Source organism: Anomaloglossus baeobatrachus, chromosome 9 (genome assembly GCF_048569485.1).
Source record: "Anomaloglossus baeobatrachus isolate aAnoBae1 chromosome 9, aAnoBae1.hap1, whole genome shotgun sequence".
Classification (NCBI taxonomy): Eukaryota; Metazoa; Chordata; class Amphibia; order Anura; family Aromobatidae; genus Anomaloglossus; species Anomaloglossus baeobatrachus.
Genome location: NC_134361.1, coordinates 227,169,716 through 227,188,754, shown reverse-complemented (window position 1 = coordinate 227,188,754; position 19,039 = coordinate 227,169,716). Strand labels below are relative to the sequence as shown.

The following is a 19,039-nucleotide window of genomic DNA, read 5'->3' as shown; positions in this document are numbered from 1 at the left end:
GTCGCTGTATAGAAGGATGGAGGATGATGAGGGTGTAGCGGGGGTCCCTCTATACAAGGATGGAGGATGATTAGGGTATAGCGGGGGTCGCTCTATATAAGGATGGAGGATGATGAGGGTGTAGCGGGGGTCGCTCTATACAAGGATGGAGGATGATGAGGGTGTAGCGGGGGTCGCTCTATACAAGGATGGAGGATGATGAGGGTGTAGCGGGGGTCGCTCTATACAAGGATGGAGGATGATGAGGGTGTAGCGGGGGTCGCTCTATACAAGGATGGAGGATGATGAGGGTGTAGCGGGGGTCGCTCTATATAAGGATGGAGGATGATGAGGGTGTAGCGGGGGTCGCTCTATACAAGGATGGAGGATGATGAGGGTGTAGCGGGGGTCGCTCTATACAAGGATGGAGGATGATGAGGGTGTAGCGGGGGTCGCTCTATACAAGGATGGAGGATGATGAGGGTGTAGCGGGGGTCGCTCTATACAAGGATGGAGGATGATGAGGGTGTAGCGGGGGTCGCTCTATACAAGGATTGAGGATGATGAGGGTATAGCTGGGGTCGCTGTATAAAAGGATGGAGGATGATAAGGGTATAGCTGGGGATCACTGTATACAAGGATGGAGGATGATGAGGGTGTAGCGGGGATCACTGTATACAAGGATTGAGGATGATGAGGGTGTAGCTGGGGTCGCTGTATAAAAGGATTGAGGATGATGAGGGTGTAGCGGGGATCACTGTATACAAGGATGGAGGATGATGAGGGTGTAGCTGGGATCACTGTATACAAGGATGGGGGATGATGAGGGTGTAGCGGGGATCACTGTATACAAGGATGGAGGATGATGAGGGTGTAGCGGGGGTCTCTGTATACAAGGATGGAGGATGATGAGGGTATAGCTGGAATCACTGTATACAAGGATGGAGGATGATGAGGGTGTAGCGGGGGTCACTGTATACAAGGATGGAGGATGATGAGGGTGTAGCGGGGATCACTGTATACAAGGATGGAGGATGATGAGGGTGTAGCGGGGATCACTGTATACAAGGATGGAGGATGATGAGGGTGTAGCGGGGATCACTGTATACAAGGATGGAGGATGATGAGGGTGTAGCGGGGGTCGCTCTATACAAGGATGGCGGATGATGAGGGTGTAGCGGGGGTCGCTGTATAGAAGGATGGAGGATGATGAGGGTGTAGCGAGGGTCCCTCTATACAAGGATGGAGGATGATGAGGGTGTTGCGAGGGTCCCTCTATACAAGGATGGAGGATGATGAGGGTGTAGCGGGGGTTGCTCTATATAAGGATGGAGGATGATGAGGGTGTAGCGGGGGTCGCTCTATACAAGGATGGAGGATGTTGAGGGTGTAGCGGGGGTCGCTCTATACAAGGATGGAGGATGATGAGGGTGTAGCGGGGGTCGCTGTATATAAGGATTGAGGATGATGAGGGTGTAGCGGGGGTCGCTGTATATAAGGATTGAGGATGATGAGGGTGTAGCGGGGGTCGCTGTATAGAAGGATGGAGGATGATGAGGGTGTAGCGGGGGCCGCTCTATACAAGGATGGAGGATGATGAGGGTGTAGCGGGGGTCCCTCTATACAAGGATTGGAGGATGATGAGGGTGTAGCGGGGGTCGCTCTATACAAGGATGAGGGTGTAGCGGGGGTCGCTGTATACAAGGATGGAGGATGATTAGGGTATAGCGGGGGTCCCTCTATACAAGGATGGAGGATGATGAGGGTGTAGCGGGGGTCGCTGTATATAAGGATGGAGGATGATGAGGGTGTAGCGGGGGTCGCTGTATATAAGGATGGGGGATGATGAGGGTGTAGCGGGGGCCGCTCTATACAAGGATGGAGGATGATGAGGGTGTAGCGGGGGTCGCTGTATAGAAGGATGGAGGATGATGAGGGTGTAGCGGGGGTCGCTGTATATAAGGATTGAGGATGATGAGGGTGTAGCGGGGGTCGCTGTATAGAAGGATGGAGGATAATGAGAGTGTAGCGGGAGTCGCTGTATAGAAGGATGGAGGATGATGAGGGTGTAGCGGGGGCCGCTCTATACAAGGATGGAGGATGATGAGGGTGTAGCGGGGGTCCCTCTATACAAGGATTGGAGGATGATGAGGGTGTAGCGGGGGTCGCTCTATACAAGGATGGGGGATGATGAGGGTGTAGCGGGGGTCGCTGTATACAAGGATGGAGGATGATGAGGGTGTAGCGGGGGTCGCTGTATAGAAGGATGGAGGATGATGAGGGTGTAGCGGGGGTCGCTGTATATAAGGATGGAGGATGATGAGGGTGTAGCGGGGGTCGCTGTATATAAGGATGGGGGATGATGAGGGTGTAGCGGGGGCCGCTCTATACAAGGATGGAGGATGATGAGGGTGTAGCGGGGGTCGCTCTATACAAGGATGGAGGATGATGAGGGTGTAGCGGGGGTCGCTGTATAGAAGGATGGAGGATGATGAGGGTGTAGCGAGGGTCCCTCTATACAAGGATGGAGGATGATGAGGGTGTAGCGGGGGTCGCTCTATACAAGGATGGCGGATGATGAGGGTATAGCGGGGGTCGCTGTATATAAGGATGGAGGATGATGAGGGTGTAGCGGGGGTCGCTGTATATAAGGATGGAGGATGATGAGGGTGTAGCGGGGGTCGCTGTATATAAGGATGGGGGATGATGAGGGTGTAGCGGGGGCCGCATTATACAAGGATGGAGGATGATGAGGGTGTAGCGGGGGTCGCTCTATACAAGGATGGAGGATGATGAGGGTGTAGCGGGGGTCGCTGTATAGAAGGATGGAGGATGATGAGGGTGTAGCGAGGGTCCCTCTATACAAGGATGGAGGATGATGAGGGTGTAGCGGGGGTCGCTCTATACAAGGATGGAGGATGATGAGGGTGTAGCGGGGGTCACTGTATACAAGGATTGAGGATGATGAGGGTGTAGCGAGGGTCCCTCTATACAAGGATGGAGGATGATGAGGGTGTAGCGGGGGTCGCTCTATACAAGGATGGAGGATGATGAGGGTGTAGCGGGGGTCCCTCTATACAAGGATGGAGGATGATTAGGGTATAGCGGGGGTCGCTCTATACAAGGATGGAGGATGATGAGGGTGTAGCGGGGGTCGCTCTATACAAGGATGGAGGATGATGAGGGTGTAGCGGGGGTCGCTCTATACAAGGATGGAGGATGATGAGGGTGTAGCGGGGGTCGCTCTATACAAGGATGGAGGATGATGAGGGTGTAGCGGGGGTCGCTCTATATAAGGATGGAGGATGATGAGGGTGTAGCGGGGGTCGCTCTATACAAGGATGGAGGATGATGAGGGTGTAGCGGGGGTCGCTCTATACAAGGATGGAGGATGATGAGGGTGTAGCGGGGGTCGCTCTATACAAGGATGGAGGATGATGAGGGTGTAGCGGGGGTCGCTCTATACAAGGATGGAGGATGATGAGGGTGTAGTGGGGGTCGCTGTATACAAGGATGGAGGATGATGAGGGTGTAGCGGGGGTCGCTCTATACAAGGATGGAGGATGATGAGGGTGTAGCGGGGATCACTGTATACAAGGATGGAGGATGATGAGGGTGTAGCGGGGGCCGCTCTATACAAGGATGGAGGATGATGAGGGTGTAGCGGGGGTCGCTCTATACAAGGATGGAGGATGATGAGGGTGTAGCGGGGGTCGCTCTATACAAGGATGGAGGATGATGAGGGTGTAGCGGGGGTCGCTCTATACAAGGATGGAGGATGATGAGGGTGTAGCGGGGGTCGCTCTATACAAGGATGGAGGATGATGAGGGTGTAGTGGGGGTCGCTGTATACAAGGATGGAGGATGATGAGGGTGTATTTGGGGGTCCCTCTATACAAGGATGGAGGATGATGAGGGTGTATTTGGGGGTCCCTCTATACAAGGATGGAGGATGATGAGGGTGTAGCGGGGGTCGCTCTATACAAGGATGGAGGATGATGAGGGTGTATTTGGGGGTCCCTCTATATAAGCAGTGGTGTTTTGCTCCTGTAGGTTGGAAGCCGCTCTCTAGAATATGAGACGTATTTGCTGCACTCCTTTATTTTTGCCGTTTTCTTCCCGTCTTTATCGCGTCTTTCTGTTTTCTTTAGATGGTGGATATCGGCGTCTCTGCTACCGGAGACAGCGCGAGAAGAAAAATGGATTCTTACGCGGAGTGTCCGGTGGAGGTCGTCCCTCTGGACTTGTATGACTCCTTCAGGGCAAAAATCGCTGCCAATTTACAGTGGATTTGTGCTAAAGCGTATGGAATAGGTAAGACGTCCTCTGTGTGTGCACGGTGACCCCCCCCCCCCCGTGTGAGGTCCCTCAATCTGTGCGCCCTTCTGCACGGGGCGCAGGTCCTCTAAGAAGATTATGGGTTATCACAATTGTGGCGAGTGTTCACCCTGAGATGCGCCTGTGTTCACTTAATTGTCTATGGGGTTGTCGGGGGCAAACACCGAGCGCTGCACTCACCAGCTGCACAGGGAATGAATGGAGCGGCGACTGAGCATGTGCACCGCTGCCAGATTATGCCGATGAGTGACCTGAGCCCCGCCGATCAGCAAGGTATCACCTTTTAAAGGTATATTCCCATTTTGGATATTTTTGGCACATCTCTGGATCCTGCATCTTGAGCTGCTGGAAAAGGGATAACCTGTTGCTCAGCATTCTCGTATTGATCGGCAAGGGGGGTCCAAATTCTGGGAGATCGGCCAATCCTTGGACGTGGGGTTCCAAAGTCTCGCCTGTAAAGGCCACTCCATTTATACCGGACCACCATGCTCAAAATTGGTCGGGGTCTGACCCCCAGACCCATACGTTTGTCATAAATCTATTCTAAATGTCCGAGGGACGCTCCTTTTTAAAGTCCAGTGACCATTGCTCAGCTCCATCACTTTATATTTATGGGATCCACATCGGCAGTGTACTTAGTCGCACCTTTATGGACTTTTGGCTGTAAATGCAGCACCGCGGTCCGTTATTTCCCTGGGATTTGTGGCGACCAGTGCGGACTCTGGCAGATTTTCGTGCTGTTGTCCATGGGGTTCGTCACACTTTTTTTTATTTAGCTTTTAAGGTTTTCGGTGTTTTCCCAACTCGTAGTGCAAATATGTATGATGGTGAGCATGTTTGAGCCGCCCCTGTCTGTGCGAGGCTGGGGCTACATCATGACTTTGTCCGTGGCATAAATCGCAGGATAACACAGGTAAATGGGGTTGCATTGGATCCTCTAGTGTACTGACACAAGCCTGTTTGGATTTTTTGGGACTTGCTCTGCCATTCACTTGCACTGTGCTGATCTTTGGCCTCCCAATCAATGATCCAGCCAAAATTGTTAAAATAAAAATAAAATAAAATCTTTAATATTAGCGAAAGCTAATATATGATCATGAGTGGGCACTGCCATGCTCGGGTGCTCAGTACTGGTAACTAGTGATGAGCGGGCACTACCATGCTCGGGGGCTCAGTACTGGTAACTAGTGATGAGCAGGCACTACCATGCTCAGGTGCTCAGTACTGGTAACTAGTGATGAGCGGGCACTACCATGCTCAGGTGCTCAGTACTGGTAACTAGTGATGAGCAGGCACTACCATGCTCGGGTGCTCAGTACTGGTAACTAGTGATGAGCGGGTACTACCATGCTCGGGTGCTCAGTACTGGTAACTAGTGATGAGCGGACACTACCATGCTCGGGTGCTCAGTACTGGTAACTAGTGATGAGCGGGCACTACCATGCTCAGGTGCTCAGTACTGGTAACTAGTGATGAGCGGGCACTACCATGCTCGGGTGCTCAGTACTGGTAACTAGTGATGAGCGGGCACTACCATGCTCGGGTGCTCAGTACTGGTAACTAGTGATGAGCGGGCACTACCATGCTCGGGTGCTCAGTACTGGTAACTAGTGATGAGCGGGCACTACCATGTTCGGGTGCTCAGTACTGGTAACTAGTGATGAGCGGGCACTACCATGTTCGGGTGCTCAGTACTGGTAACTAGTGATGAGCGGGCACTACCATGCTCGGGTGCTCAGTACTGGTAACTAGTTTTGAGCGGGCACTACCATGCTCGGGTGCTCAGTACTGGTAACTAGTGATGGGCGGGCACTACCATGCTCGGGTGCTCAGTACTGGTAACTAGTGATGAGCGGGCACTACCATGCTCGGGTGCTCAGTACTGGTAACTAGTGATGAGCGGGCACTTCCATGCTCGGGGGCTCAGTACTGGTAACTAGTGATGAGCGGGCACTACCATGCTCGGGGGCTCAGTACTGGTAACTAGTGATGAGCGGGCACTACCATGCTCGGGTGCTCAGTACTGGTAACTAGTGATGAGCGGGCACTACCATGCTCGGGTGCTCAGTACTGGTAACTAGTGATGAGCGGGCACTACCATGCTCGGGTGCTCTGTACTGGTAACTAGTGATGAGCGAGCACTACCATGCTCGGGTGCTCAGTACTGGTAACTAGTGATGAGCGGGCACTGCCATGCTCGGGTGCTCAGTACTGGTAACTAGTGATGAGCGGGCACTGCCATGCTCGGGTGCTTTTAATGAGCAGTTTGCTGGGATGTGTGCCGTCCGTGAGTATAATGGAAGTTAATGGGGGAATTCTCTTATCTTTCTAGTAGACCTTACAGTAAAATGCTTGCGGTCCCGATTGATGTCCATTATGTTCCATGCATCTGATGTCTCGAGTACTGGACATGGCCGTGCTCCCTCATCACTAGTAATATGGCCACATTTTGAGGACCCCTTGGAGCGGTCGCCCCTCTTTCTTAGACTCCACATGTCCCTGTTTATGCAGTATTGTGACATGGTTACTCGGGGTTTATAGTTCTATTTTCTCCTTTTTAATTGCCCAATAATAGGATTGTGGTCATGTTCTGCATTGTCGGGGCCGGGCGGGCTCCAGATTCACCACACGTTTATACGGCAGGATTGCGGGCCCATTGTTCTTACTGCTCGGCTTCAGCTGTCCTCTATTATTGCGGGGCCCGTTCTCCGCCCGCTGAGGGTTTTGCTGGTTTTTTCTTCATTGGCTAAGTTTAAAAATAAGAGTCTGGAAATTGCTTTTTTTTTCTTTTGGAAATCTTTCTGGAAAGTGCGTAACAATGGAGCGTGTCCGTATGTGGCCGGTATTTCTTGCTTTTGGATGTAATCCTGGCTCCTTGGTGTTGCTGTGTAGTCCTCGGAGGGGTCTGTGTCGTGCTGCTATGTTTGTGTTCGGGGGGTCCCAGATCCTATGGACATGTGGTGATTATGGGGGTCCGTGATTTAGGTCAGTCTTATGGAGAAATGTAGAAATCAGTGGGACTTGTGATCTGTTGTCCCGCTCCATAGTCTCCAGGCCACAACCGTATACATTCAGCTGCATTTTGCCTCGACGTCCAAGTGTTGAGTTTTGGGCCAGCACCAGGTCCTGCTCTATGTATACAAAGTCCATATCGCTTTGCTTGTGCAAATGGCCATTGCTGTGTAATGATTTACCCACAGACGTAGTATTCCTGCACGTGTGCGTGGTTACACATTCACCTATGCGAGCACAAGGCACTGTACATTGGATTTTTGCCTATTTCCTTGTTACTCTCATAGGGTGGGGGTACGTTCTTCTGCCTGTGTTCCTTATACAGAATTCGGCTCGTCCCGAGTCCCGGCGGCTCGCTCGTCCCGAGTCCCGGCGGCTCGCTCGTCCCGAGTCCCGGCGGCTCGCTCGTCCCGAGTCCCGGCGGCTCGCTCGTCCCGAGTCCCGGCGGCTCGCTCGTCCCGAGTCCCGGCGGCTCGCTCGTCCCGAGTCCCGGCGGCTCGCTCGTCCCGAGTCCCGGCGGCTCGCTCGTCCCGAGTCCCGGCGGCTCGCTCGTCCCGAGTCCCGGCGGCTCGCTCGTCCCGAGTCCCGGCGGCTCGCTCGTCCCGAGTCCCGGCGGCTCGCTCGTCCCGAGTCCCGGCGGCTCGCTCGTCCCGAGTCCCGGCGGCTCGCTCGTCCCGAGTCCCGGCGGCTCGCTCGTCCCGAGTCCCGGCGGCTCGCTCGTCCCGAGTCCCGGCGGCTCGCTCGTCCCGAGTCCCGGCGGCTCGCTCGTCCCGAGTCCCGGCGGCTCGCTCGTCCCGAGTCCCGGCGGCTCGCTCGTCCCGAGTCCCGGCGGCTCGCTCGTCCCGAGTCCCGGCGGCTCGCTCGTCCCGAGTCCCGGCGGCTCGCTCGTCCCGAGTCCCGGCGGCTCGCTCGTCCCGAGTCCCGGCGGCTCGCTCGTCCCGAGTCCCGGCGGCTCGCTCGTCCCGAGTCCCGGCGGCTCGCTCGTCCCGAGTCCCGGCGGCTCGCTCGTCCCGAGTCCCGGCGGCTCGCTCGTCCCGAGTCCCGGCGGCTCGCTCGTCCCGAGTCCCGGCGGCTCGCTCGTCCCGAGTCCCGGCGGCTCGCTCGTCCCGAGTCCCGGCGGCTCGCTCGTCCCGAGTCCCGGCGGCTCGCTCGTCCCGAGTCCCGGCGGCTCGCTCGTCCCGAGTCCCGGCGGCTCGCTCGTCCCGAGTCCCGGCGGCTCGCTCGTCCCGAGTCCCGGCGGCTCGCTCGTCCCGAGTCCCGGCGGCTCGCTCGTCCCGAGTCCCGGCGGCTCGCTCGTCCCGAGTCCCGGCGGCTCGCTCGTCCCGAGTCCCGGCGGCTCGCTCGTCCCGAGTCCCGGCGGCTCGCTCGTCCCGAGTCCCGGCGGCTCGCTCGTCCCGAGTCCCGGCGGCTCGCTCGTCCCGAGTCCCGGCGGCTCGCTCGTCCCGAGTCCCGGCGGCTCGCTCGTCCCGAGTCCCGGCGGCTCGCTCGTCCCGAGTCCCGGCGGCTCGCTCGTCCCGAGTCCCGGCGGCTCGCTCGTCCCGAGTCCCGGCGGCTCGCTCGTCCCGAGTCCCGGCGGCTCGCTCGTCCCGAGTCCCGGCGGCTCGCTCGTCCCGAGTCCCGGCGGCTCGCTCGTCCCGAGTCCCGGCGGCTCGCTCGTCCCGAGTCCCGGCGGCTCGCTCGTCCCGAGTCCCGGCGGCTCGCTCGTCCCGAGTCCCGGCGGCTCGCTCGTCCCGAGTCCCGGCGGCTCGCTCGTCCCGAGTCCCGGCGGCTCGCTCGTCCCGAGTCCCGGCGGCTCGCTCGTCCCGAGTCCCGGCGGCTCGCTCGTCCCGAGTCCCGGCGGCTCGCTCGTCCCGAGTCCCGGCGGCTCGCTCGTCCCGAGTCCCGGCGGCTCGCTCGTCCCGAGTCCCGGCGGCTCGCTCGTCCCGAGTCCCGGCGGCTCGCTCGTCCCGAGTCCCGGCGGCTCGCTCGTCCCGAGTCCCGGCGGCTCGCTCGTCCCGAGTCCCGGCGGCTCGCTCGTCCCGAGTCCCGGCGGCTCGCTCGTCCCGAGTCCCGGCGGCTCGCTCGTCCCGAGTCCCGGCGGCTCGCTCGTCCCGAGTCCCGGCGGCTCGCTCGTCCCGAGTCCCGGCGGCTCGCTCGTCCCTCTCAAATAAATACAACCTTTCTGAAATCAGCTTTTCAGAGAAAATTTACCGGTCAAGTGACTTGTCCAATATGCTCCTCCATGAATGCTTCACCCCCCCCATCCCCATGAGTGACAGGTCTCCTCCTATACACACATAGGACCGACCTGTCAGTCTATGTAAGCGGTGGGGCGGGAAGAATCCACTAGGCCCTGCCTCTTGGACTAGTTCCCCAAGCGGCATGATCCAAAGCTGAAATGACTGAGTTGGGCATGCAGTCAGATTTTTTTTTTTTTTTGTTGATCAATTCCATTTCTAACCCCAGTGATTGTCATTCTTTGCAAATTTATCCCAAAACGGACGAACAAATGACTAATTGAAAGGAGTACTGTATTTTTTGGATTATAAGATGCATGTTTCCTCCCAAAAATTTTGGAGGAAATGGAGGGGTGCGTTTTATAATCCAAACTTAGCTTACCGGGGCGTGGTGGAGGCGGGTCACAGGAGGCAGTGCAATATTTCGGGCCCTGTGGTGTTGCCCTGGGCTGCGGGCCCTGTGGTGTTGCCCTGGGCTGCGGGCCCTGTGGTGTTGCCCTGGGCTGCGGGCCCTGCGGTGTGTTGCCCTGGGCCGCGGGCCCTGCGGTGTGTTGCCCTGGGCCGCGGGCCCTGCGGTGTGTTGCCCTGGGCCGCGGGCCCTGCGGTGTGTTGCCCTGGGCCGCGGGCCCTGCGGTGTGTTGCCCTGGGCCGCGGGCCCTGCGGTGTGGTGCCCTGGGCTGCGGGCCCTGCGGTGTGGTGCCCTGGGCCGCGGGCCCTGCGGTGAGGGCTGCAAATAATGGCACCCGGAGTCGGCGAGTGCGCAGATGGGGCTCTACGCTCCAAGATCTCATCTGTGCACGCGCCACCTCTGACGCACTGAGCTCCCAGCAGCGGACATAAGATAAATGGCGCCCGGCGGTGGCGCGTGCGCAGATGAGATCTTGGCTTGTCATTGAGCTGATGGCTCAATCAGTGCACGCGCCGAATCTGAGCGCCATTTCTTTGAAGTCTGCACCACCGACAGCCTCTTGGATACCCGCCAGCAGCATCGCCCTGCCCCACCACCGCCCCTGCCTTCCGTGACCCCGCTCCACCATCGCTGCCACGCCCACCCGGTAAGAGACCACCGGATTATAAGACTGGCCCCATATTTTTTTTTTCCCTCTATATTTGGGGTGCGTCTTATAATCCAGTGCATCTTATAAACTGAAAAATACAGAATATTCAAAAATATACTGCTTTTAAGTAGCCAGTGAAAAGCCGTAGACCCCAAATGCACAATACCCCCTTAAATGTGACGATATAAACTTCTGCCCAGCTATAATCCTATACCCTCAGCATTTGCCTTCAACCCCTTAGTGGAATATGATGTCCATGCTGGTTCAGGTCCCCTGAAGGGGGAAGTGTATAAACATTCAAATCGTCCATTAAATAGCAAGAAATAACAAATATTCCTTAGGCCTTGTGCGCACTAGGCGTTTTTGCCGCGTTTTTAGCGGCGTTTTTTACCGCGTTTTTGTGCTGAAAACGCAGTGACATTGCTTCCCCAGCAATGTCAATGGGTTTTCAGAAGTGCTGTCCGCACACAGCGTTTTTTTTTTAGCTGCGTTTTTGTGGTGACCACAAAAACGCAGCATGTCAATTATTTCTGCGTTTTCCACTGCGTTTTTCACTCATTGAATTCAATGAGATGTTAAAAACGCAATGAAAAACGCATATAGCCGCGTTTCTATGACTAAAAACGCAGCTATACACGCAAGGGGTGGGCACTACAGTGACGTGTACAGGAAGAGGATTCCTTCTGTTGGTAAACACAGAAGCATGAATCCTCCCGGTACCGTCACCGCTGCCTCCACCTCCCGTCCTGTGCATGTCAGCTCCGTGCGGCCCCGTGTCTGGGCGGGAGGTGGAGGCAGCGGCGAAAACCAAAGTGAAGAGTAGAAAAATAAAAAAATGTCATACTCACCTGTCTGCAGGGTCCCGGTGCCATGCCCGCTCCCATCTCCTCCCGGTACCGCCGCTTCGGCTGTGTGCAGTCTCCCCGGGGCAGGACCTTGCTTGCAGGACCTGGCGATGGATCACCTGATGCAGTCACCTGACGCATCAGCTGATCGTAGTCTCGCCGGCTTTTTCGCGCCCGGCCGGCTATCAGCTGATCCTGCCGTCAGGGGAGTTCATCAGCTGATTACCGGCAGCTGCTGCAGCGATCGGACGGGATCAGACTCCTGTCCAATCGATCGCTCCAGGAGCTGCCGGTAATCACCACAGCACATAAGTGAGTATTATTTTTTTTTTTTTTTTTCTACTGATGCATCAGCTGATTGTATAATCGGCGTTTATACAATCAGCTGATGTGTGATGGGATTCAGGCACTTGATCCTGACACATCATCTGATCGCTTTGCCTTCCAGCAAACCGATCAGATGATATTGGATCCGGATTGGACGGCGCGGGACCCTGACCCAGGATTACTGCGGAGGGGGGTTTATTTCAATAAAGATGGTGTCACTAATTGTGTTGTGTTTTATTTCTAATAAAAATATTTTTCTGTGTTGTGTTTTTTTTTTTTATCATTACTAGAAATTCATGGTGGCCATGTCTAATATTGGCGTGACACCATGAATTTCGGGCTTAGGGCTAGCTGATAATATACAGCTAGCCCTAACTCCATTATTACCTAGCTAGCCACCCGGCATCAGGGCAGCTAGAAGAGTTGGATACAGCGCCAGAAGATGGCGCTTCTATGAAAGCGCCATTTTCTGGGGTGGCTGCGGACTGCAATTCGCAGTGGGGGTGCCCAGAAAGCATGGGCACCCTGCACTGTGGATTCCAATCCCCAGCTGCCTAGTTGTACCTGGCTGGACTCAAAAATTAGGCGAAGCCCAAGTCATTTTTTTTTTTAATTATTTCATGAAATAATTAAAAAAAAAGGGCTTCTCTATATTTTTGGTTCCCAGCCGGGTACAAATAGGCAGCTGGGGGTTGGGGGCAGCCCGTACCTGCCTGCTGTACCCGGCTAGCATACAAAAATATGGCGAAGCCCATGTCATTTTTTTTTTCTTTTTGGGCAAAAAACTGCATACAGTCCTGGATGGAGGATGCTGAGCCTTGTGGTTCTGCAGCTGCTGCCTGCTCTCCTGCATACACTAGTGAATGGAGGATGCTGAGACTTGTAGTTCTGCAGCTGCTGTCTGCTCTCCTGCATACACTAGTGAATGGAGGATGCTGAGCCTTGTAGTTCTGCAGCTGCTGTCTGCTCTCCTGCATACACTAGTGAATGGAGGATGCTGAGCCTTGTAGTTCTGCAGCTGCTGCCTGCTCTCCTGCATACACTAGTGAATGGAGGATGCTGAGCCTTGTAGTTCTGCAGCTGCTGTCTGCTCTCCTGCATACACTAGTGAATGGAGGATGCTGAGCCTTGTAGTTCTGCAGCTGCTGTCTGCTCTCCTGCATACACTAGTGAATGGAGGATGCTGAGACTTGTAGTCCTGCAGCTGCTGTCTGCTCTCCTGCATACACTAGTGAATGGAGGATGCTGAGACTTGTAGTTCTGCAGCTGCTGTCTGCTCTCCTGCATACACTAGTGAATGGAGGATGCTGAGACTTGTAGTTCTGCAGCTGCTGTCTGCTCTCCTGCATACACTAGTGAATGGAGGATGCTGAGACTTGTAGTTCTGCAGCTGCTGTCTGCTCTCCTGCATACACTAGTGAATGGAGGATGCTGAGACTTGTAGTTCTGCAGCTGCTGTCTGCTCTCCTGCATACACTAGTGAATGGAGGATGCTGAGACTTGTAGTTCTGCAGCTGCTGTCTGCTCTCCTGCATACACTAGTGAATGGAGGATGCTGAGACTTGTAGTTCTGCAGCTGCTGTCTGCTCTCCTGCATACACTAGTGAATGGAGGATGCTGAGACTTGTTGTTCTGCAGCTGCTGTCTGCTCTCCTGCATACACTAGTGAATGGAGGATGCTGAGACTTGTAGTTCTGCAGCTGCTGTCTGCTCTCCTGCATACACTAGTGAATGGAGGATGCTGAGACTTGTAGTTCTGCAGCTGCTGTCTGCTCTCCTGCATACACTAGTGAATGGAGGATGCTGAGACTTGTAGTTCTGCAGCTGCTGTCTGCTCTCCTGCATACACTAGTGAATGGAGGATGCTGAGACTTGTAGTTCTGCAGCTGCTGTCTGCTCTCCTGCATACACTAGTGAATGGAGGATGCTGAGACTTGTAGTTCTGCAGCTGCTGTCTGCTCTCCTGCATACACTAGTGAATGGAGGATGCTGAGACTTGTAGTTCTGCAGCTGCTGTCTGCTCTCCTGCATACACTAGTTCTGCAGCTGTCTGCTCTCCTGCATACAATGAACATTTTGAAGAAGGAAATGACATCAGACCTTTTTTTTTTTTTTTTCATTAACAATCTTTAATGGCATTGTGCACTGATTAAAAACGCAGTGAGCAAAAACGCAGCAAAAAACGCACCAAATCGCGGCAAAAACGCATGCGTCTTTGCCGCGTTTTTTTAGCCGCGGGTGCGTTTTTTAGACAAAAACGCACATACCGTAAAAACGCAGCGTGAAAAAAACGCCTAGTGCGCACATACCCTTATTCTGACCCTTACACCCTACGTCCTTTCTTTGCAGCGCCGTTGGCCCAACATGTCTTTCCTCGGATGATTGTTGGTGCCCGTGCCCCATTGTAGTTTCCACCGCAGTCCTAGACGTTTTCATGCAGTGATTTGTTCAGTTTGATGCAGGAGATTTCACTACAGCTTCGATCAGAGTTCGGCTTTGGACAGCCATTTATTCCCTAAAATAAATGCCATAACATTAAAATATTAAAGGGTTACTCCCAGAACCAGAAGTTAGTCCTGATCCATTGATCCTGGGGTCTTGGCACAAACGTTTTGAGCCGTTAGTGGTGGTGGGTAGTGGATCTAAGGACCTGGTTCCCTTCCGATCAACAGGACATTTAAAAACTTATTATTATTTATTATTTATTATTTATTTTTTATTCTTATATTTTATTTTTATTTATTTTTTTATTTGTATTTTTATTTTTTTTTATTTTTCTCCACGTGTAGCAGATCCAATCCTATAGTGGATGGTGGTAATGGGCAGAAGGCACATCTGCCAATCAGAGGTCACATTTGCCAGTCATGCCCCGAGAGATATTGCATTAATGGGTTTTGGGAGACCTGATAAATTGGAAAATAAGGCAACCATGCAGGTGACCACCATTGGTCAGACCCAGTCTTGTCAGGGGGGGCATTCTCCTTTGTTCTGGAAGGGTCCATATTCCTTTGATAAACCATGTATCCCCATTGCCAGGTCCTGGGTGGTCCACATAGTTGGGGTGGTGCCCCCAGGTCCTCACTGGGGATTGCCCAAGGATAACCTAGGCCCCCTATCTCTGATTCCAGGCATTGTCCTCTTTGCTTTGCAGGAAGGCCAATAGTTTTTTTGTTTGCCTATTGTTACTCTCTGAACCCCAATGATTGGGGGGGGGGGGGGGAAGTGAGAAAATGAAGAGATGGTAAATTCGGAGGACAGTGGATGCAGGTGATATTAACTCCATATTAGTGGGTAGAGAGCTGGTGACTGGCCTCCTCCATAGGCATCCTCGGGGTAGAGGAGTGTGCACAGTCTGCCCTGAAAGTTGACATCCATACAGCTGAGTATGCAGGTGATTGCAGAGGTGAGGAGAGGCCGACACGCAGGTTGCACTGCATCAATCCTAGGTGGACCATGGGTGATCTTCAGGACCGACCACACATTGTCCTGGGTAAGGCGCGGGCACTGGACCTGGGTGTGGGGCGCGTGTACTGGACCTTGGTGGGGCGCGCGGGCTCTGTGCCTTGGTGTGGGGCGCGCGGGCTCTGTGCCTTGGTGTGGGGCGCGCGGGCACTGTGCCTTGGTATGGGGCGCGCGGGCACTGTGCCTTGGTGTGGGGCGCGCGGGCACTGTGCCTTGGTGTGGGGCGCGCGGGCACTGTGCCTTGGTGTGGGGCGCGCGGGCACTGTGCCTTGGTGTGGGGCGCGCGGGCACTGTGCCTTGGTGTGGGGCGCGCGGGCACTGTGCCTTGGTGCGGGGCGCGCGGGCACTGTGCCTTGGTGCGGGGCGCGCGGGCACTGTGCCTTGGTGCGGGGCGCGCGGGCACTGTGCCTTGGTGTGGGGCGCGCGGGGCACTGTGCCTTGGTGCGGGGCGCGCGGGCACAGGATCTTCCACTATTACAGTACATGATTGTGGAGGGTCCGGACTCCTCCAGTCGCTGCCTTTGCTTCCTGGACGTCTCCCCGTTTTGCTGGGACACTTAGGTCCCTGAATCTCTTGTTTACTGCAATTACTTGTAACCTGTAAAACGTGTTTGTGCGATGCTCGGGTGTATGTCATAACCTGTGCGGTGATATCAGCCCTCCGATAAGCGGTGCAGCCCTCCGTGCACCAGATCCTCCTCCGTTGGCTACCTTGTGCTCTCTTCTAGTGTGACCATGTTTTTCGGGTTTTAAGATTCACCCCAAATTTAGAGGAGGAAAATAGGAAATAATAGTTTTTAATGTTAAAATGAGGGTCCGTCTTATAATCATAGTGCATCTTACTAATGCTCACCAGGGGGAGCGGCGGTGGTGGTGGAGCGGCTCAGGAAGGTCACAGGAGGCAGGGTTCAGAGGAGGGGTTGGAGCAGCTCAGGAAGGTCACAGGAGGCAGGGCTCGGAGGAGGGGGTGGAGCAGCTCAGGAAGGTCACAGGAGGCAGGGCTCAAAGGAGAGGGTGGAGCGGCTCAGGAAGGTCACAGGAGGAAGGTCACAGGAGGCAGGGCTCAGAGGAGGGGGTGGAGCGGCTCAGGAAGGTCACAGGAGGCAGGGCTCAGAGGAGGAAGTGGAGCGGCTCAGGAAGGTCACAGGAGGCAGGGCTCGGAGGAGGGGGTGGAGCAGCTCAGGAAGGTCACAGGAGGCAGGGCTCAAAGGAGAGGGTGGAGCGGCTCAGGAAGGTCACAGGAGGCAGGGCTCAGAGGAGGGGGTGGAGCGGCTCAGAAAGGTCACAGGGGGCAGGGCTCAGAGGAGGGGGTGGAGCGGCTCAGGAAGGTCACAGGAGGCAGGGCTCAGAGGAGGGGGTGGAGCAGCTCAGAAAGGTCACAGGGGGCAGGGCTCAGAGGAGGGGGTGGAGCAGCTCAGGAAGGTCACAGGGGGCAGGGCTCAGAGGAGGGGGTGGAGCAGCTCAGGAAGGTCACAGGGGGCAGGGCTCAGAGGAGGGGGTGGAGCAGCTCAGGAAGATCACAGGAGGCAGGGCTCGGAGGAGGGGGTGGAGCAGCTCAGGAAGATCACAGGAGGCTGGGCTCGGAGGAGGGGGTGGAGCGGCTCAGAAAGGTCACAGGGGGCAGGGCTCAGAGGAGGGGGTGGAGCAGCTCAGGAAGGTCACAGGAGGCAGGGCTCAGAGGAGGAAGTGGAGCGGCTCAGGAAGGTCACAGGAGGCAGGGCTCGGAGGAGGGGGTGGAGCGGCTCAGAAAGGTCACAGGGGGCAGGGCTCAGAGGAGGGGGTGGAGCGGCTCAGGAAGGTCACAGGGGGCAGGGCTCAGAGGAGGGGGTGGAGCAGCTCAGGAAGGTCACAGGAGGCAGGGCTCGGAGGAGCGGGTGGAGCGGCTCAGGAAGGTCACAGGAGGCAGGGCTCGGAGGAGGGGGTGGAGCAGCTCAGGAAGGTCACAGGAGGCAGGGCTCAGAGGAGGAAGTGGAGCGGCTCAGGAAGGTCACAGGAGGCAGGGCTCAAAGGAGAGGGTGGAGCGGCTCAGGAGGTCACAGGAGGCAGGGCTCAGAGGAGAGGGTGGAGCGGCTCAGGAAGGTCACAGGAGGCAGGGCTCAGAGGAGGGGGTGGTGCGGCTCAGGAAGGTCACAGGAGGCAGGGCTCGGAGGAGGGGGTGGAGCGGCTCAGGAAGGTCACAGGAGGCAGGGCTCAGAGGAGGGGGTGGAGCGGCTCAGGAAGGTCACAGGAGGCAGGGCTCAGAGGAGGGGGTGGAGCGGCTCAGGAAGGTCACAGGAGGCAGGGCTCAGAGGAGGGGGTGGAGCGGCTCAGGAAGGTCACAGGAGGCAGGGCTCGGAGGAGGGGGTGGAGCGGCTCAGGAAGGTCACAGGAGGCAGGGCTCAGAGGAGGGGGTGGAGCGGCTCAGGAAGGTCACAGGAGGCAGGGCTCAGAGGAGGGGGTGGAGCGGCTCAGCGCAATTGATCTGTCGTCGCTGCGGGGGTGACACTGCAGTAGTGAGACTCGGGAGGGTCACAGGACAGGGTGTTTCAGCAGCGGGTGCCATTGAGCTGACTGCAGGCTTCGTGGTTGACAAGTTGGACTTCAAGAAAATGGCTGCCGAGGCGGCACGTGCGCAGATAGGACTCCATAGCCATTTTCTTGAAGTCCATCTTGTCAACCGCGGGCGATTCAATGGAGCCTACAGTCAGATCAGTGGTATCCACACCCCGTCTTGTGACCCTCTTGAGTCACTCCACTGCATTGACACCCCCACACTCCGATGGCAGATCAATGACGCCCCATCGCCGCATGTGACCCTCCCGAGCCGCTCCACTGCTCCTCCGAGCCTTCAGTATCGCTGACCCTGCCTCCTGTGACCCCGCTTCACCACCGCCACCCCAGTAAGCCATATTCGGATTGTAAAATGCACCCCCATTTTAGGCCCAGTTTTGGGAGAAAAAAAGTCTTATCTGGAAAATACTTTATGGTCGGCTTACAGTACACCGTATCTTCCTCCGGCTTTACACTGCAGCGTCTTGTAGCCCCCTCTTAGATACCTGTCAGGTTGAATCCAGCCGATCGATGCTCGGTAGTGGTTTTACTCAGTGATAATGTTGGTCAGTCCTGCTCTATATGGCGGTGTTACAATGTTGTCGTCTCTATTCACTCCTGTCCATCTGCCGCCTCAGTGTCTCCATAGAATTGCCCCTCGTGTGTGAATAGACCTCTCTCTCGGGTATCCCCCGTTATGATGCGCTCATCAATCTCCTTTTTGTTCCTCCGGGTCGTCGCCGTCCGCAGCTTTGTTTGTTTCCTTTTTATGCTGGACTTGTAAAAAAAAAAATGGTATCAGTTAATGCGGGATCGCTATTGAATTTCTACCCGGGAATAATCTGGATTACGCCGTGTTTGATCAGATCATTAGATGCCTATTGTTAATCTGGCTTTTTGTTACAGACAATGTTCCCGAGGAGCTGAAGGACCCGTTCTACATCGACCAGTACGAGCAGGAGCACATCAAGCCGCCCGTCATCAAGCTGCTGCTCTCCAGCGAGCTGTACTGCCGCGCCTGCAGCCTCATTCTCAAGGGCGACCAGGTGGCGGCGCTGCAGGGGCACCGGCCCGTCATCGAGGCCTTGTCACAGAAGGGGATTTACGTCATGGAGAGCGAAGACGTGCCCGTGTCCGAGGACGACCTCACCTGCGCCCCCATCAAAATGGTCAGTGCCGGAAGATGGGATAAAACTGTCTGAGGGGTATTGTATGGACAGGTCGGCACAACCTACCGTATTTTCCGGATTATAAGATGCACTTTTTATTCCCT

General features: G+C 55.6%; 1 protein-coding gene across 1 annotated transcript in view; it reads left to right on the top strand.

Moving 5' to 3' along the window:
- Positions 1–19,039, top strand: part of LOC142251668 (calmodulin-regulated spectrin-associated protein 1-like) — a 94,652-nt gene that overhangs the window by 11,809 nt on the left and 63,804 nt on the right. The window contains 2 exon segments of the mRNA XM_075324677.1: positions 4,131–4,293; positions 18,673–18,935. Coding sequence (XP_075180792.1) covers positions 4,131–4,293; positions 18,673–18,935 — 426 coding nt within the window.